Source organism: Peromyscus californicus, unplaced genomic scaffold (assembly GCF_007827085.1).
Source record: "Peromyscus californicus insignis strain IS unplaced genomic scaffold, ASM782708v3 Scaffold_10__1_contigs__length_136768540, whole genome shotgun sequence".
NCBI classification, from domain to species: Eukaryota; Metazoa; Chordata; class Mammalia; order Rodentia; family Cricetidae; genus Peromyscus; species Peromyscus californicus.
The window spans coordinates 26,186,104-26,206,954 of record NW_026294391.1 but is presented as its reverse complement, the minus strand read 5'-3'; the positions used below and the strand labels follow the sequence as shown (position 1 = coordinate 26,206,954).

At 40.9% G+C, this 20,851-nt stretch overlaps 1 protein-coding gene across 1 annotated transcript in view; it reads right to left on the bottom strand.

The window, feature by feature from the left end:
* The window catches only part of Zrsr2 (zinc finger CCCH-type, RNA binding motif and serine/arginine rich 2), a 28,560-nt gene that overhangs the window by 4,063 nt on the left and 3,646 nt on the right, over positions 1–20,851 (bottom strand). The window contains exons 4-10 of the mRNA XM_052718071.1: positions 19,663–19,771; positions 18,647–18,733; positions 15,126–15,164; positions 14,289–14,407; positions 7,182–7,395; positions 3,440–3,495; positions 2,616–2,725 (exon numbers count right to left, since the gene is read on the bottom strand). Coding sequence (XP_052574031.1) covers positions 2,616–2,725; positions 3,440–3,495; positions 7,182–7,395; positions 14,289–14,407; positions 15,126–15,164; positions 18,647–18,733; positions 19,663–19,771 — 734 coding nt within the window. The remainder of the gene's footprint in view (positions 1–2,615; positions 2,726–3,439; positions 3,496–7,181; positions 7,396–14,288; positions 14,408–15,125; positions 15,165–18,646; positions 18,734–19,662; positions 19,772–20,851) is intronic.

Here is a 20,851-nt window from a genome sequence, read left to right as displayed (position 1 = left end):
CTGTGAGGGCAAGTGAAGAGGCAGTGGTTATCACTGGCACTACTGTAATTTCATTCTTTTTCTGAAATCAGAAGAGGAATTTCTGAAGTCTGAGTATGTCTGCACTGTTTCTTACAGTGTTTGATGTAAACTGATGTCCTGATTTGTTGCCTACGGTTGCAAGAACATTCAAATGATAAAAGGTGCCCTAAAAAGATCACAAACCAGTTTTTGGTTTTTTTGTTTTGTTTTGTTTTTGTTTGTTTGGGTTTTTTTGGGTTTTTTTTTTTTTGGTTTTCTCAAGACAGGGTTTCTCTGTGTAGTTTTGGTACCTGTCGTGGATCTCCGTCTGTAGACCAGGCTGGCCTCGAACTCACAGAGATCTGCCTGGCTCTGCCTCCCGAGTGCTGCGATTAAAGGCGTGCGCCACCAGCACCCAGCCACAAACTAGTTTTAATTAAGCAGATCACCTGTGCCTTGTGATGTCAGCAGAGTACAAGTGAACAAACAGTGACTACATCATCTACTGATTCAAGAACTGAACTTTGGAATCCTTTTATTAGCATTTTTCTGAAAGCATATGCTGCTCAAGAGAAGGTCCAACATAGTCTCTACATAATAAGAACATAATACCCAGGTATGATGGCACCCTTATGTTCACGGGCTGCGATACATGAGGTCCTGTCTAACCACACAGACACAAAGAAAGAGAGAAAATCAAAAAGAAAGAAAACTTTTGTGGCTGAAGGTAAATAAAGTAAAACAATGAGCTAGCATTTGCAGATGACCTCTGTGATCAGGTACTGGTATATAGAATCTATGAAGAATTTCTATAGCTGAATAACAAAAAGATGTAACATGATTTAAAATGGGCAGCTATCTAAATAGAGATCTCTCCAAATAAGATATACCAGAAGTCAATGATAAGGAAACAAAAGTTATTAGTCACTGAGAAAGATACTAAAGCTGTTTATATTTTTGTGATTGATGTTGTTGTTGTTTCTAATGAAATAAGACTCCTGGTTTGGAGGTTTCAAAGTTATACTCAAGCATATCACTGGAATCACACTGCGTCTTGAGGAACTAGCAAAGCTAAATGCCTATAAAGAGAATATACTGTCATCTTGTTCATCTGCCCAACCCTTAAACTTAGAGTATAATGGTGGTTCTTGTTTTTCAAAGCAAGGAATTCTAAAATTCCATGCATACATACACATACACACACACACACACACACACACACACACACACACACACACACACACACACACACGTTTTTTCAAGGCATTTCTCTGTGTAACAGCCCTGGCTGTCCTGGAACTCACTCTGTAGACCAGGCAGGCCTCCAACTCAGATCCACCTGCCTCTGCCTCCTAAGTGCTAGGATTAAAGGTGTGCACGACCACTGTCCCAGCTTTTTTATTTATTTTTAAAACTTTTTAAGGTTTATCTTATGTATATGAGTGTTTTGCCTGCATTTATATATGTGCACCATGTACATGCCTGGTGCCCATTGAGATCAGAAGAGGGTGTCAGAATCCCTAGAACAGGAGTTATAGCCAATGATGAACCAACATGTAGGTGCTGGGAACTCAACCTGGGTCCTCTATAAGAATAAGTGCTCTTAACCACTGAACCATCTCTCTAACCCCTCCTTTTTGATAACTGTTAGATTAATTAATCAATTAATTACTTTATTTCAAGAAAAGGTCTCACTATATAGCCCAAGCTGGCCTTTAACTCACAATCCTCCTGTCTTGGCCTACCCCCAGTTTTGTAACTGAAGGGAACACCATCCATGCCCACCATAAATTTTTTTTTTTAAATGACAGCATCCATTAAAAGAAGGCTGCTAAAGATTTAGCCTTGCTTGATTAAAAACAACAACAACAACAAAAAACCTGAGCAGGAAGTGCAGCAAAACACAAGGAGAAGGCAGACGTACACCCCTGAGGTATTAGAGCTTCGTGTCTCTTCACCTGGGGAACTTCCACACTGCTTTGGCTAAGCATACTTTTAGAACTCAGAAAATGATTAGACCTTCAACGCGGCTGGTTACTCTCTGCAGTGCTGAATCATTTCCTGGTTTGGCTGCCGATCTCAGATGAGTCAGTGTAACTGAGAGCACCCAATGTACAACTTAACTGATCCACACCTACTAATGGTCTCAAATGCACAAGAGCATGACTTCAAGTAATGTGGGGAATGTTAGCCACGGGTAATATTTGTGGTGTTGATGAGGGAAGAGTCCTTAGGGATCAAGGCTGAAACAGACAGCTCAAGTAAGGAGAAGCAATGAACAGAAAATGCCTCTGAACCTGCGACACGGATAATGTGCGTATCTTTAGTTTAGACACTGCACTGTCACACACAGAACCCAGGACTGAGGATCCGAAGACTGAAATTCAAGCCGCAATTCTGTCACCAACATATTGTGACCTCAGTCCTTCCATGCATACAGTGACCCACAGGCCTGTACAGATCTAAACTGTGGTGTCCTTTATATAACCACTCTGCTCATCTGTTGTATGAAACAAAAACTGTACTTCATCCCTTCAAAATACTCTTTTCTTCCTAGGAAGATTCCTTTGTGTAGTACAGCAGTGGGGGAGGGGTGCCACTACATTGGCTTTTACCACAAATTGCCATTTTCCACCGGGTCACTGGGCAGAATTCGCACTGAAGCTGTCGTCCTGCATACCATCGTCCATTAAAAAGAGAAAAAGCTGCTTGACAATCTTCTTCCCTTGGAAGCAAAAATCAAAGGTTGTGCTTTTAACTCTCATAGGTAGAGCAAACCTATTCTGAATTAACCCTCTTGTCCAATTACTGTAGGGTGTTGCCAAGGAAGTCTTCAGAGCATTCAGGTTCCCACAGCCTAGTTTATTCAGGGACCTTTGTCATTAACTCTCTGAAATGTTTCATCATATGGAAATTGGCTGGAGTCAAAGCTTCTTAATGTGCAAGATTAGACCATTAAATCTGCAGAAGTGTTTCCCCTTGTTAGAACCCATGCTTTCTCAGCTAGGACTGCTATTCTTCTTATTACAATGGCTAATTGAAGCCATTAGCCTTGGCACCGCTCAGAGAAATGGTAATGCATGCAGGAATGATACAGAACCTCCATTACTAGCTGGTCAAATGCACACTATTTGGAGCTTTAACTCCTTGTACCTTAGATAGGTATTTCCTACTCTATTCTAATTAGCCCTTTTTCAGTTTGTATTTTAGTTGTGAGAATTATACAATATATATATTATAAAAGAATCAAAACTATGTAAATATACAAAGAATGAAAAGGTGTATTTTTAAATCTTGCCTATTTCCCCATGAGCTCTTCATATTGACATTTTGAAAAGTATCATGCATAGGAAAGCTACACATTCAGTGACATCAAAGAAACATAATATACCGCAACTATGACGAAACATGAAGATGCATGTATGTTCGTAATACTTACGACTGGTACTGAACATACACATTGCCCCTCAGATGAGGTTCCAAGTTGCAGCTGACCTAAGGAACAAAAAAGAATGCTGTCACCAAAAGAAAAACTTTTCAAAAGAAGCCAACCCTCAAATGCATTTTGCCAGGCTAATAGTCCCAAAGAGTTCACGATAGGCCAACATGCTTTCTTATCAAGTCAAGCCGTAGCTAAGCACCTAACAACACTGCAGACCTCAACTGCCTGATCTCTATTGATCCTGGTCTGCTGATTTTAAACCCTGAAATGCTTCACAGAGACATGAAAACAGAATACAAGGGTTGAAGACATGACAGTTAAGAGCACTTGTTATATAGGGGGCACGGTGTTTCTGCTTGGAATATATATGTATATTATATGTGTAGACTTGTACAGACACATGAACACACACAAGCATGCATACATTATGTATGTGCTGATAATAAATATGTCACTTACACAAATATACTAACCAAATAGTATATATAATTATGTATATGTATACTGTTTCAGGTGTATCTAACATAAATAGCCTCCTGTGAACCACATGTTGACAGTTATGAATGTGGCCCAACACAAAAAAATCACAAAGTTAATTAAAACACTTTGGTTTTGTTTTGTAACTTGATTGCAGTTCTCAGGCATGAACTCTATGGATGACATTATGTCACAATGTCAAAAATCTGGACACACGTGCTGGTACTGCTTTGTACCTTTAAAATTTTTAAACTTTTTTTTGAGACAGGGTCTCTCTACATAATCCTGGCCATCCTGAAACTTACTATGTAGACTAGGCTGGTCTCAAACTCACAGAGATGCACCCACCTCTGCCTCTCAAGTGCTAAGATTAAAGGAGAGCTCCACCATGCCTCGCTCTAAAATTTCTTTATAGATGGTATTCTTTATTCTTTTTCAAGATGCTAATACAAGCTTAATGACTCAACTCATATATACTAGACATATCAAATCATCACATTTATGGATCAGCTCATGACTACCCATTCACAAAGCTGTCTCTGTAGGTGTTAAGAACTGCTATGGTCTTCATAAACAGAAGGAGCGTGCTGATTTATAGGTCTCCACTTCACTAGGCAGTACACAAGCTGCTCTCAGAAGGAGTTGTACTAATATATATCTTCTGCCTGACCTTGAAATTAATATAATTTATACCATATAGGTATGAATAATATATCATTTTCATGTATTGTTCCTACTATACGTAGGGTTAAACAATTGATCATTGCCTTCAAAAACGATAAATTTGATTTATATAAAATGACATATAAAAAGGTCCTTAAATATTCCTATGACGCCAGGTGGTGGTGGCACACGATTTTAATCCTGGCACTCAGGAGGCAGAGGCAGAGGCAGAGGCAGGTGGATCTCTGTGAGTTTGAGGCCAGCCTGGTCCACAGAGCTAGTTCCAGGGCAGCCAAGGCTACACAAAAGAAACCCTGTTTTAGGGGCTGGAGAGATGGCTCCAGTTAAGAGTACTGACTGCTCTTCCAGAGGTCCTGAGTTCAATTCCCAGCAACCACATGGTGGCTCACAGCCATCTGTAATGAGATCTGGTGCCCTCTTCTGGCCTGCAGGCATACATGCAGACAGAACACTGTATACATAATAAATAAATATTTAAAAAAACAACAACAATCAAAAAAAAAGCTAGATGCCCCCCCAACAAAAAAAATTTTTTAAAAACCCTGTTTTGAAAAAAAAAAGAAAAGAAAATATTGCTACTAGTATTTAGCTTTTTCTTCAGACTGAAGTTACATTTTGCTTTAGAGTGTTATTAGAACATCTGAAGGGAGACAAGACCCTACTCAATTTGTAATACCATCTTTAGAAAGAAGAATAAAGGGCCTTAGGAGTCCATGTCAAACATGCCCAGGGACCTTAAAATTTATTTTATTTAGTCAGGCTTGGTGGCACATGCCTAAAATCCCAGTAATAGGGAGGTGGAGACAGGAGGACTACTATAAGTTCTAGGCCAGTCTGAGCTGCAAAAAAATGAAAAGTGATACAGCACTTTTGCCCAGAATGTAGAAGGCCCTAGATTCAATCCTCAGAACCATGTAATGACAACAATATTAATAATTTAGTCCCATGGCTGCCAAAGACCTACTGATTTTCCATAATAAATTCAATGTTCTGATAATTTCTGTACCACAAATTTACTAAACAGCTTTCTTTTCATTTATCAATGTGATTAGCATGAGCCCTATCATCCTGTTTGCTTTCTAGAAAAAAAAAAGGTGTGGTGAGTGGATGCAGCCTGCTACATGTAATAATGCAGCTTCCACTAACCTCCCTGAAAGCCAGCATCCCTACCCCACTGTGCTGGGGACAGAACCCAGAGCCTTGAACAAGGTAAGCACTCTGTGGCTAAGCTACCAATCTGAAGTTCTGAACACAATTTCACCATTACCACTCCACCAAAGCAGGATCCAGGGGTCCTTGAAGGAAACCACTGATGTAAGCCAATCTCACCGTTGAGATAAGGCACACAGAGATAAAGCGACATCTGGAGAGCAAACACTCTGCCTCCTTAGCTGGAGTTTGCTTCCATGTGGAACAATGCAGACATGACCACATTTAGGGGCTATCATTTGCTCTTAGTAGTGAGAAGCTAGGAAGGCATATGCCACAGGAATAAACGTTTGGAGAGAAATTTTCGTTTGTTTACACTTTCATTTGTATGTGCATGCCATGCTCGTGTCACAGCGTGAATGTGGAGGTCAGAGGAAAGTTGGCAAGCGTCAGCTCTCTCCTCCTGCCACCATGTGGGTCTTGGAGATTGAATTCAGGTCGTCAGGCTTGGTGGCAAGTGCCTTTACTCACTGAGCCATTTGCCAGTCCAAGAGAAAAACAAATTTTTATTTCTATTTTTCAATTTAAATTTTATTTTTTTAAAAAAGCCTACCCTGCTCCCCACTTACTCCCCCTATTCTACTTTCCTTTTTATCCCTTTATAACACTATGTTCTATTTCCCTTTCCTTGGAAAACAAATTTTAAAGAATATATTTTAAATCTGGAAAGCCAATTGTAATTTCAGATTTCTTGTATCTATGGCACGTGATTATTCCAACTCTATACTTTCATTTCTGACAGCAAGAAAAAGATAAAAAAAACCTATAGCTTTATTCCTACTTTTCTCCAAAATAAGGAACATTTCCCTTGTCCTCATAATACAAAGTCATTCAGGTTCAGATATGATCAAATCACAGGCAAGCAAGAGGCCTACGTATTGGGATTCACCCAATGAGCCCCAGGAACAGCAGCAGCCATATCTCACCTTACGCAGTGAGTGAAACTGAATGACAGTTTATATAACATCGTTCTGGGCACAAAAGAGGGAAGGAAGGGAGCCATGTCCATCACAAACAGCAGCTAACTGAAGGTTGGATGGCTAGGTATAGCAGACCTAACAATGAAGTCAACTGCTGGAAAGTGCTGCATCACAAAGGCACTGAATAAGGTCCCTTTCCAACCCAGGCCCTAGTATTCCAAATACATGCTAACACATGTTTATGATATCCTCTGGCATCCACACAGCATTGGGGTAGGGGTGGAAGGGAAGACAATCGAGTGACCTTAACAAATGCTGGCATGCTCAGCCATAGGCCAGGCATATACTGGCACATGACTCCACCTAAGGAACAGCCGGAGCCCTAGCTCTGCCCTGTATCCTGGATTTCAGGAGAACGTGTGTCTGGTCCCTTCCCAGCCTGTGCACACCTTAAACTGAATCACTTTTCCCACGTTCTTGAACTCGGGCAGGACATCATGATAGAAGTCTAGGAACTGCTGGTAGGTCTCTTCTTCACTGTATTCCAGGCTTGAATCAGGGTCATAGTCATCCCTCCTGCACTGCTCCATTCCAAATGTTGTAAACATGCTCTTAATAAGCAAGGTGGGACTTGATGTGGGGAAGTTGTGTTTACGTGAACACCTGCAGAAGAAAGCAAACAAATTCATTTGCCCAATAACTAAAAACCCGACATTAAAAGCTTACCATATTATCATCTTTCTTTGTAGCCCACTGGACCTGGTATGTACTGGAGGTTAATGTCAGAACTTCAGAATACTTTTGGGCTTGCAGCCTCACAAATTACCTCTTTTTTTGAGACAGGGTTTCTCTGTGTAGCTTTGAACCTTTCCTAGAACTCACTCTGTAGCCCAAGCTGGCCTCGTGCTCACAGAGATCCACCTGCCTCTGCCTCCTGAGTGCTGGGATTAAAGACATGCACTACCACCGCCCAACTAAAAGCTTACCATCAACCCTGAGATCAAGAATCAAGTAACATGGTTGTTTAAACTTAACTGTAAGATAATGAACACTCTTGCATGCCCAGTTACAGCACACAAGAAAACTGTCCTAAAACTGTTTCTCATTGAAATTCAAGATTGGGAATGGTTTCTACGGTCATATGCCATTCAGGAGCCTTTGAATATATTCAGAAAGATTTCTCCATGTTGAGTCATAGGGAAAGAAGGCCCAATAGTGTGACAGATTACGGTGATGGGACCATAGGAGACTCAAGGTGAGAATTAGCAATAGAATTTTGCTTGTACACAATTTTCAACTGATTTACACGCTTAGGGAATACAGTAATCTGGACCAGTGAGACAGCTCAGCTCAGTGGGTAAAGCACTTGCTGCATAAGCCTGATGATATGGATCGATCCCTGGATCTATATATTCCTCCCTTCCCCCTCCCCTCTCTCTCTCTCACACACACACACACTCATAATAATTATAATAATAATTAATAACATTTTTTAAGCTGGGCATGGTAGTGTACACTTTTAATCCCAACACTCAAGAAGCAGAGGTAGGCGAATCTGTGAGTTCCAGGTCAACCTATTTAGACAGCAAGTGCCATGCCAGCCAGTGTTCCAAGGTGAGACATGCCCTCAAAAATAAATAAATAAAATAATTTTAAAATTCAATAGGGCAATGTAAATTTTCCATTTACTCAAGTCTTGTCATTTTTTTTTTTTTTTTTTTTTTTTGGTTTTTCGAGACAGGGTTTCTCTGTGTAGCTTTGCGCCTTTCCTGGAACTCGCTTTGGAGACCAGGCTGGCCTCGAACTCACAGAGATCCACCTGGCTCTGCCTCCCGAGTGCTGGGATTAAAGGCGTGCGCCACCACCGCCCGGCAAGTCTTGTCATTTTATCTACATATAGCATTTTAAAGTTTTCATGCATTTTTTTATATTTTTTCCACTCCGATCCTTAACAGCCTGGTGGGACAGATGGTACTAGTATTTTACTTTGCCAAGTATGACGGTTAATGTTCATTTTCAACTTGACAATCTAGAATCACCTGAGAAAGGAGTCTCAGTGAGGGGCTGTCTAGACTAAGGTTATCTTCTGAGAATGTCTGTGAAGGATTGCCTTGATACTTTAATTGATGTGGGAAAACCCTCCTTAGTCATGGTGGGACTAGCCCCTGGGCAGGGGATCCTGAACTATATTTTAAATGGAGAGGTCAAACAGCATAGGCATGCAAGCATTAAATCACTGCTCTCTGCTCTTGACTGTGGTAGTGATGTGACTAGCTGCTTCAAGTTCCTCCCACCTTGGCTTTCCAACAATGAGGGACTGTAACCTGGAATTGTGAGCCAAATAAATCCTTCCACAGCAACAAGCAAAGAGTCCAAAACACAAAGGCAGCTGAAACCTAGAGAAGCATACCTCCCCAAGTCATGTGACTGAGAAGAGCCTGACCCTAGGGATCTGGGTTAAACTGGCATGTGGTCATTATAGAGTATAATAAATAAAACTTAATTTTTATTCACTGAAGGTACCTAGTAACGGTGAAGAACAATTTTTTTTCATAGTTGAAAATGGACCAAGGTTAAGTTGACTAGGTTATTCCAGAGTAATTTTTGAAGAAAATCATACATATGCGTTCACTTTCTTCTCTTCTTTACTCCTTTCTCCTGAAGTGCACTGGTGGGAGGGGCCACACAGCTCAAAGTCCTAAATAAATTTCTCCTGCTTAGGTTTCTAATTAAAAATCAGTAAGACAGGGTGGTGGTGGCACACACCTTTAATCCCAGCACTTGGGAGGCAGCCTGGTCTATAGAGTTCCAGGACAGCCAGGGCTACACAGAGAAATCCTATCTCGAAAAATAAAACAACAACAATAAAAAAATCGGGGGGGGGGGGGGCGGGAGGAGGGAGGACAGGGGAATCCGTGGCTGATATGTAAAATTAAATCAAATTACAAAATTAAAAAAAAATCAGTAAGACAAACTTAGGGAAAAAAACTTAGGAAGAAAGTTATAGAGTAGGGAATACTGCAAGGGACAGAGGGATACAATAGCCATCCTGGTCTACATAGTGAGGTCTAGGCCACCCTGGACTAGAGTAAGAAGCTGTTGCAAAACAACAAAGTTGTAATTAAGGTGTCTGTAGCCTAGCACACAATTAATGTTGCTCTCAACCTTAGTCAGAGAAACTTATTTTTGTAGTGGACAGTGGTTAATAACTGGCCAAAGTATTGAGAAAAAAAGTGTCTGTTGAATGCTCATCTCTAAACTGCTACAAGGCCCATGGAGGAATGGAAAAAAATGTAAGAGCTGACGGATGAGATTGAATGTGGCAAAAACTATTTCCTGGACAGAGCATGGCCACTGCAGTCATGAACTCAAAGTAGCTATTGTTACCTTTGCAAGATGTGGTAGTTCCAATCAGAATGGATCCGAAGGCTCATGTAATTTCTATATAGGAACTACTATGTCCAGTCCCTAGTTAGTAGACTGTATAGGGAAGGATTAGGAGGTGTAGCCTTGTTGCAGGAGGTGTGTCACTCAGGATGGGCTTTGACGTTTCAAAAGCCCACACTAGGACCAGTCTGTCTGTCTGTCTCTCTCCCCCACCCCTGCCCCAATGGCCTCTGGATCAGGATATAAAGCTCTCAGCTACTGCTCTAGCACCATGTCTGTCTGCTTCCCAGCGAGATGATAATGAACAAAACCCTCTGAAATTGTAAGCAAGCCCCTAATTAAATGCTTTCTAAGAGTTGGCTTGGCTTGGTCATGGTCTCTTCACAGCAACAGAATACTAAGACACAAGACCCGCATAAAAGCAAGCCCATCAACTTTCTAGCATTGATAGAAGTGAGGTACTTAAGACCTGTCCCTAGAGGTCGACAGCTGCTAGGGGTAGGGGACTTCCAGGATGCAGCTACTGGTAAATTGCCAATGACCCAGTAAATAACCTTGCATATTCAAGCGACACTAATTAAACTCGGTGGATTACTTAAATAAGAAAAGACATGAAAACAGGAGGAGAATGTATTGGGAAGAAGGGATCCAGGTGGAGTGGGAGGGAGATGAGAGGGTAATAGAGGTGAATATGACCAAAATACAGTTTAGACATGTATGAAATTGTCAAAGAATTTAAAAAAAAAACAACAAAACTATAACCAAAAAGTTTAACAAGCAAAAGCAAGCATCCAAAGAAATGTTTATGGTAAGGAAGTGTTTCTCTGTCTGGCATGTTTATATACTTGTAATCCTAGCTACTCAGGAGTTAGAGACAGGAAGATGACAAGTTTGAGTGCAGCCTGGATTATAGACTAAGACCTCATTTTTTTAAAAAAGGAAAGAAACAGGTGTTTCTCTGGCATCTGACATACCTTAAGAGATGATCCAGCTATGTTATTTGGAGCAAGTGATCCAGCCTCTCCACAAGAGGGAAACAGAACAGTCTATTTGTCTGAAAGGATGGCACTGGCTTTCATAACCACTAATTTCACACAATTTAATGCAATTAATTACTTGAACAATGCAAACAGCCAAGTTGTTCTCACACTTTGATAGTTGTGATGGTAAAGTCTCATATGCCTATGACAATGATAAGAAATGGTCACAAACTAATTTGACTATGGTCTGTATTTTTTTTTTTTGGAATGACTGTCAGAGATGGAATCTGGCAGGCCACTCGCTTTTCCACAAGGAATTATCTGTCTAGTATTCATAAAACTATTTAATACACCTGTCCTCTCACAACCAACAGGAGAATCCTGAATCTGGCTTCCCCAGGTCTTCAATTTCAAGGAAATTAGAGATGCATCATAAAGGAGAGCACCTGAAAAGCCTTAAAGGCAGCTTGGCTCAACTATCCACGCCAATGGGAACTGAAAGTGGGGCTCGCTGATCTCGGGAAGGCCATCTGTCCACCATCTTTCTTTAGTGGGAGGTGTTTTATACAGATCAGTATTTGTTTTGTGTGTGGTCGTGCCCAGGCCACAGCACAGTAGGAAAGTGAGAGCACCACTGGGAGTCAGCTATCTTCTTTCCCCATGAAGATCCAGGGATGGAGTCAGGTTGCCCGGTCTGCAGCGAGCACCTCTACCCACGGAGCCATCCATCTCACGAGCTCTTAAGCAGATCATATTTTACTGTTTCTTCTTTAGAAAAAATGTTCCTAAAGGTACCAAAGGGAGGGTAGCCTCCTTTCCTCAGTACTACAGTTCCTCAAAAGAGGCCTTTCTACTTCTTATCAAATTCCGAGTCCTTCCACAGATATTCTGGCCATCCACAATTCCAGCCATCAAATCCAATACCTAAAAGCATCTCAAAACTAGACTTACCCTAGCCTCTGAAATTCTCATTTACTCAATTTGAGGTGAGATTGATTGATTTTGTTTAGCCTTTTTTCTTTTTACATGATTTCATTATGTATCCAGGGTTGTGAACTACTATTCTCTCTTTTAATTTTTAAAGATTTCAATCTTATTTATGTGTACTTGTAGGGGGGCATGCATGAGTACAGGTGCCTGCTGAGGTCAAAGAACAGTGTCAGATCCCCTGAAGCTTGAGTCACAGGTCATTTTGAGCTGCCTGATGTGGGTGCTGGGAACTGAACTCAGGTCCTCGGAAAGATCAGTACATGCTCCTAACTGCCAAGCCATCTCTCCAGTCCAAAACGATTATTCTTAAAAAATACAAAATAAGATGGGCCTGGTGGCACACAACTGTAATCTCAGCAGTTAGGAGGTGGTGGCAAGATGAGCAAAGTCCAAAGCCAATCTTGGCTACAAAGAGAGTTCAAGGCCAGCCTGAGTTCCAAGAGACTCTCAAGAAACCAAAAGATTACTGGGTGTGGTGGCACACACCTTTAATCTCAGCATGCAGGAGGCAGAGGGAGATGGATCTCTATGAGTTCCAAGTCAGCTACAACAGTAAGACCTCAAAAAAAAAAAAAGAAAAGGAAGATTCAGATTATATCTTCTCTTCCACAGAACGGGTACATAGAAATTAGATTGTGCCTCAGACAGATTTGCTTACCATTACGTGGCAGCACACACCTTTAATCCCAGTACATGGTAGGCAGAGCCAGGTGGATCTCTGTGAGTTCGAGGCCAGCCTGGTCTACAGATCGTGATCCAGGACAGGCACCAAAACTACACAGAGAAACCCTGTCTCAAAAAAAAAAAAAATCCACAAACAAACAAAAAAAAGAAAGTATTTGCTTACTTTCACTTATACACAAAGTCATACTATAAACCATCATCATTACCTGGCATATAGTAGTTTTCAACTATTTGCTAAATGACTGAAGACATCAATACTGTGTTTCCATGTATCTTAACTTTTTTTTTAAAAAAGGAGGAGGGTGGGAAACATGAATATATCAGAAAATGGCAACAAGTAACAACAGAACTAAAGAACAATGAAAATTTATGAGCCATGTATCCAGCCCTATGTGTTCCCCATGCTCATCCCATTTAAGGAGTCTCACAGTGTCCTCAAAAAGGTGGTATTTTTTAATCTTCATTTCATAGATGAAGGAATTAAGATGTAGAGTTTAACTTTGCCACAGGCCACAAAAGCCAGTTTTTTTAACTGAAAGAGTCTGTTCCTAAGTCTGAGCATATTGACCAACAGAAGTGAATTAAAAGTTTATTCCTCTACTTGCTACAATCCTGTCTTTCACAAACGTCCCTATACCCATGCCAAACTGGAAAACTTGGGCTACAGTTTACCCTTGAAAAGATGTTTCTGGCTACTCTAATCACTTCCAACATTTAATTTTCCCCATCCAAGTTGTCCTCCGGGGACTCATGGGAGCATGGAAGAAATCAACAAGTAAGCAATCTTCCTTAAGTCTCACTGGGCATACAAACCATACTTAAAGGCAGGCCCCATGTTCAGCAGTAGATGGCCAACACAAAACAAACTCAGTGGGATTTTGGGAGGGGATTTTTTGTCTCATAATGCTTTGTCTAGGCATTTTTTTTAATTTGTACGTCTATTGCTTATATAATATTTTGGTGTTTGGTTTTGTGGTTTTATGGGATTTCTGTGTGTGAGAATGTTTCTCTACATCTCTATCTGTTTTTTTCTTTGGCTCTTTTTTTTTCCTGTTTATTTTGTCCTGTTTGGGTTTGTTTTTATTTGGTTTTTAGATGTCTGTCTGTTTTTTTTTTTTTTTTTTGGAGCTGAGGATAGAACCCAGGGCCTTGTGCTTGCTAGGCAAGCACTCTACCACTGAGCTAATCCCCAACCCCTGTCTGTTTTCTGATAAGAGAAAGAAAGGGTGTGGATTCTGGTGGGTGGGGAGGTGGAGAAGAATCTAAGAGGAGTTTGGGGAGGGGAAACCATGATCAGAATGTATTATATGAAAAAAATATGTTCTCAATTAAAAAGAAAAAAGGTCTTCCTATGGATATGGAATGCAAAGGATCCACTCGGTTAAACCTATCTAGTGAGCAGGGCAAAGAAGCACCACATACCTGATGGTGAACATTTCATACTGAAGCCTATGCCTCTTCCAAAACCCCGACACTTCCCATCATTTCATTCTGGCACAAAGCAAAATTCATTACCTATCGCCAAATCTGCAAGCTCCCGTTTTACTGTAGAATGGACAATTGGCTCGATCTTTCTCCAGTACTCTTATATCCGTGGGCGGTTCTGGGTTCTGCCAGGTGCCACCATTTTCCAACTGTTAAAAATAACCATGACTTTATTGGTGATGTAAAAGCACATGAAAGACTGTTCATCCAAATAGTCAAATAGTTTAATCAAGAACAAAAATGGTTTCATATATAGACATGCATAGTTAAATTATAATACGGAATCAAGACCTTATAGGCAATTGTTCAGAAACATGAGCTGTACTTCTCTCTTGGCTCCCAGTCATTTTCCTTGACAGGGGGTTACTTAATGTTACCAGATGCAGTCATGAAGGTCTTCTTTCTATCCATCTATTCTGAAAGGGTCCATGGACGTAGGGAGCCACCAGAAAGAAGTACAAATTACTCTGAATCAAGGTGGGGAAACCAACCATTTGGGGCCAGTAGTATGTGATGTCACTTACATACATTTTTTAAGGACTTGATACAAGCATAGCCTATGGGGTGATTCAATACCATCATCAATTGTCTTCTGTTGTTACATAACTGAAGGGTTACAAAAGTGATTCCAGGTATACAGAAGTAATCAAACCAACCTACCACAAAACTCATGTCATTGGAACTATTGTTCCGAATGAAATATCAATTGACCTCAAAATCTTTTTTTTAAGGCAGTGTCTCTCTACATAGCCCAGGCTGGCCTCAAACTTGTGGTCATTCTCCTGCTTCAGCCTCCCCAGGGCTAGGACGACTGGAATGTGCCACCTCTACCTATCTCAAAGTCTTAATGAAAGGTTTTGAAAATACCTCATTTTCAGCCTGATCCAGCATCTTCTGCACAGCTTCCTATAAGTGGTGCAAACATAGGACTAATGAAAACCAGGATGTCAGCTAAGTCATGTCTGCTTTCTCTAGTTATGAATCTCATGTACGACAACACACACCTGAACACACATACAAAAGGCTTCTGATTCTGATTTCCTTTCTAAGCATATATCTTCTAAAAAGCTTTCAAAAGATATATAGCTTAGAATTTTTATTCAAATGCAAAATTTGAATAGAGCACATTGCAAATATTTAAGTCATAATAGCTTCAGTAACATATCTATACATAAATACCATATTCTAATTCTTGAGATATTAATGACTATCTTTTAAAACTTGAGTTAAACATCACAAATATTTAACAGAAGCAAAAACATGACATGATGAGCAGTAGTTAGGATTTGGGAGAAATTTCAAACCTTCAGTAAAATAAAGGAAGTCCAACAAGGTAGCAATAAATCTCTAACTAGTTGGATTTAAATACAAACAGTTAGGTAACTTAGCGCCTTAAAACCATACATACAACTGTGTTTAGCTGCTTATTTGGTAAGTCTACCTGGTCCTGGCAACTTAAAAGTCAGTGGAGCAGTCAGGCGTGGTGGCACACGCCTTTGATCCCAGGATTCGGGAGGCAGAGGCAGAGTTCGAGACCAGCCTGGTCTACAGAGTGAGTTCCAGGATGGCCAGGGCTACACAGAAAAGCCCTGTCTCCAAAAAAAACCAAACCAAACCAAACCAAAAACAAACAAACAAACCAAGTCATCGTAGCTTAATGTGATCAAAACAGGTTCTTTTGCGTTTGGTTTTGGTTGAGGGTTGGAGATCAAACTGAAGGTTTTACTTTTGCCACCCACCAAACAGAACTCTTGATCTCCTCCATCCACTCACCCTCATCATCCAAACCGAAATATCCTCAGTAACTGGCACTGCCATTTTCCCATTTGTTTAAAAAAAAAAAAAAAAACGAACAAACAAAACAAACAAAAACAACACCTAAAAACATGACTTCCATTCCCTTCCTTTTCCTTCCTCCTCCCATGCAATTTGCCACCAAGAGTCCTGTTAACTGTGTGCTCATCTGTTTGAAGCTCTGCCCTCACCCAAACCACCATTATCTCCTACCCAGATTATAATCGGTCGTCCTGTTTCCTCTCTGGCCCCTGTTCTTTGTAGAAAAAGAGGGATGATCTGTTGGAGGTAACATTACTAACAGGATGAACTCACTCATTGTTTTACAACTCTCATCACAGTATGGAAAATAAAACCAAACTCCTTTAAATCTAAGAGGCTCGTGATCCTCCTGCCTCCGCCTCCTTCAGCAAATCCCACGGAGTGCGACACCGACACAGTAACCTGGGCTCACATAACCTGGGTACACAGAGACTGAAGCAGCAAGCACAGGGCCTGCGTGGGTCTTCACCAGACCTTCTGCGCATGTTATGGCTGTTAGCTTGGTGTTTTTGTGGGACTCCCAACAGTGGGAGCGAGTGTACCTCTGCCTCTTTTGCCTGCTCCTAGGACTCTTTGCCTCCTATTGGGTTGCCTTGTCCAGCGTGGAAGAGGGCTTTCGCCCTGTCTTACTGTATCTTGTTTTGCCCTGTTTGATTCTTGTCTCTTAGAGGCCTGTTCTTTTCTGAAGAGGAAACTGAAGGGGAGTGGATCTGGGGGGGAAGAGGGGGAGGGAAGGGAAGGGAGACTGTGGTCTAGATGTACTGCTTCAGAGAAGAATCTATTTTCAACTTTAAAACAAAAACCTAAGAGGCTCTGCATGTCCTGCCCCTTCTGATCCTACTTTCTCCCATGCCCCTTCCCCAGTCTCCTGTGTTCTCTAAGTTTCAGGTCCCACCAGGATCCTTCCTCCCAACATCCCTACACTCAGGTGTAATTATCTCAAACACCACTTCCTCAGAGATTTCCTTGGCTGGGTAATCCAAATAAGAATCTTGATGCCCATTATTCTATCACACCACTCTCCTCTATTTCTTTATAGAACCTAACATTCCTACTGTATGATGTGTTTTGCTGACTTACTCTCTGCCCTCCCATCTAGAAAAGTCACTCAAGGAGAGCCGAGAAACAGACATAGCATATTCCTTTGTACATGCTTAGAGTGGAATTCATTTTACCCACTTCTCCTTAACCAGACTCTCTTTAAAACAAAAGCATTTAGAAGAAGCCTTAGCTTTTACCTGATCCCTGAAGAATATTCTACTGTTAAAACAGGAACTGATTCATCTCTGTAAAATACCGACAATCCAAACAATTGTTGTACCCCTAACATCCCCATCTGGATATTGCCTCATCTGGAAGGTAGTCCTCAACCAAGAGTGCCAAAAACCTGCATTGGAAATGCCGCCTGAGACACAAAACTAGTTGTGGAGAATGCTGATACCTTTCCATGACTAGAATGTACACACATTCTAAGATGAGTGACTACGGAAATGTCATGCCATTCAAATTTGGTGATGCTAAAGAAAAAAAGAATAAAGAATATCCTCATGAATCAGTCAAGGCAAGAAGAGCTATGTTATATTTGAAATAAATACACTGTTGAAGACCAGCAGGAAAACAAACCAAGCTTATAAAGAGAATCCCAGAAAATGTACAGGAGATATACATATACAATACAGAATTTCTTTTCTTTTCTTTTTTTTTTTTTAAGCAATAGTGGGGATTATTAAGGAAAGGCTTTTAACACAGATTTAAGCATAAGCATTAAGAGACAGAGAGAGAAACATGTAAGAAAAGGACAGTAGCATATGTCCTAGAATTGGCACAGGTTTCTCAAAGGGAAGGTCCTCTAGAATTTCGTAAATGACTGTCATTTGCTTTGATAACAAAATTAGACAGAACACCAGATTCAGTAACAAAACTATTTAATTCCTTAATGTCTAACATCCTGATTCTGTTAAACTAATTCTTGCTGAGATGCCATTAGCTGTTAAGTCTCTTATGAATCAAGTAAGTGTGGAAACTCTTCAAGATACTATTCTTCTGTGAAGAAGTCAACACATATACAACAGAACCATAGAAAAGTTAACACTTGCTACAGAGCGATACAGAGTGTAAAGCAGGGCCAGCCGCCCGGTTTACAGAAATGTTTTACTAGAACACAGGCACATCCATTCATATACGTACTATCTGTGTCTGCTTTAGGGTGCACTGGCAGAGCTGGATGTCCACAGAAGCCATACAGACATCACAGCCTAAAATATTGATTATCTGCCCCTTAAGGAAAATGTTTACCATCTCCAACATAAAAGGTAAGGTAACTTGGGTAAAGGAATCTGCCATTGCATGACCCAAAGAAGAGAAACATATGGAAGCTAGTCTAGTATATTTCTAACAAAAACTGATACTTTCCAAATGAACAGAGAACAAGCAAAAAAATAAAACCAAACCCAAGCCCTGACATGCCCACTGCCGGTTCTGCACACCCTTCACATGCACGCGTGCACACTAAGAAGATACGCAGGGCTCTATCCTCCTATGACAGAAGTCACCTCTCTTTCTCTCTTCTCCTGTTGTCTCTGCTCCTCTTCCTCTCGCTCTTTCCTCTGCTGCTCTTCCCATTCTGCCTTTAACTTTCTCTGTAAAGGAAAAAAAGAGAAGGTAATTTTTTTTCAGTCTCATTTAAAAACACATAGCCTACAGAGTAAATGATTGAAAAACTTTAGAAACACTGGTCACTGAAAAGAGACAACATCAGGTTTTTTAAATGTTAATACATGTAGCTCCCTTTTTGTTTACACAAAGTGGAGGAGAGAACCTAAGGCCTTGCACACGGTGAACAAGAGCTCTGTCACTGAGCTATATCCCCCAACCCCAAGACAAACAACTTCTTTAAAAGAGATTTTTATCTGTGTAGGAGTGTCCCTGTGGCGTATGTGCATGTGAGGGTACACACGCAGAGACAAAGAGCATGGGACCCTCAGAGCTCAAGTTAGACAGTTGTGAGTGGGTGCCGGGAAGGAACAAACCCAGGTCCTCTGGAAGAGCAGCACGTGAGTGTTCTTAACCACTGAGCTGTCTCTCCAGTCCCATAGCTAACAACTTTTTCTTTTTAAATGTATTTTATTTTATGTGTGTTGGTATTTTGCCTGCACGTAAGTATGTGTCTGCACCATGTGCATGCCTGGTGCCTCAAAAGCCAGAAAATCCCCTGGAACTGGACTTCTGGATAGTAGTGAGCCACCACGAGGCTGCTAGGAATCAAACCCGAGTCGTTAAGAAGAACCACCAGTGTTATTAACTGCTGAGCCATCTCTCCTGATAAACAGCTCTTGATGAGACTCATTTCGGTTAAGTACTTACTCAGGTAACTGGCTAGTTAATACTCTACCTCTTGGCCGGGCAGTGGTGGCGCACGCCTTTAATCCCAGCACTCGGGAGGCAGAGCCAGGCGGATCTCTGTGAGTTTGAGGCCAGCCTGGGCTACCAAGTGAGTTCCAGAAAAGGCGCAAAGCTACACAGAGAAACCCTGTCTCGAAAAACCAAAAAAAAAAAAAAAATACTCTACCTCTTGTTCTTCCCTCCGTTTTCGAGCTGCCTCTTCTTTCCTCTTCTTTGCCCTGAATTCTTCTTGTGCCTTCTCTTCCCTCAGTAACCATTCTTCATGTAATCTTTGCCTGTTAATATGATGATGTAGTCAGTAACAACAAATGGGAATTAATCTAGAATGTATGAAAGACAGGAAACCAAAATATGACATGAAAATCTTAAGGTTATTTTCTATAAAGCAGTGAAGAGGTATGGCTTTTGAAAAAGCAACTACCTTCCTGGACAGAAATAAGTTACAATTACTACTTGCACCTTTCAGAAGCATTTATGGCTGTGACATCTTTTCTTTCTATAAGAAGGTAACAGTGATTTTCATCTCAGGCAAACATTTCAAAGCAACATCTATGGGAATTTTCACATTTGCATAGCATTATTCTTCCTGAGCATTCTTTTCCCACAAACATTACTATTTCCTCCTCCTCCTCGTCTTTTGGTTTTTTGAAACAGGGTCTCCTCCCTATGTAGCCCTGGCAGTCCTGGAACTCACTATGTAGCCCAGGCTGGCCTGGGACTCAACAATCTGCCTGTCTCTGTGTCCCCTAGTGCTAAAATTAAAGGTGTGCACCACATCTGGCTAAATCTACATTTACTAATTTATTTTTATAACTTTTCATCTTGTCTTAAAACTTTTATTTGTATACGTATGAACATTTGCTGGCATGTAAACATGGGTATCACATGCATGCCAGAAGAGGCCAAAAGAAGGCATCAAATACCCTGGAATAGAAGTCATCTATAAAGATGACTGTGAGCAGCATGTGAATGCTGGGAACAAGACCTGAGTCAAAGTAAGTGCTCTGACTCAGTGAGCCTTCTCTCCAGCTCCCTTAAAACTTTTATTTTAAGACATGCTCACAACTAACAACCTAACTTTTTTCCAAGCAGCTTAATGTTTGAGGGCAAATCACAGGAATCCCTTAACTCTATGGAATAGAAACTCAAAGGTTACAGAGAATGATGCCAGGATTTTTAAAGCTATAATTACGAAACTGAATTTTTAAATGCATAGAATAGCCAGGTGGTACATGCCAAGGATCCTAGCAATTGGAAGGCTGAGGCAGGATTACAAATTCTAAGCTAATTTGGTCTTACAAAGCAAGACCCTAGCCCCTCCCCCCAAAAAAACAACACCCGTCCCCCAAAAAAGG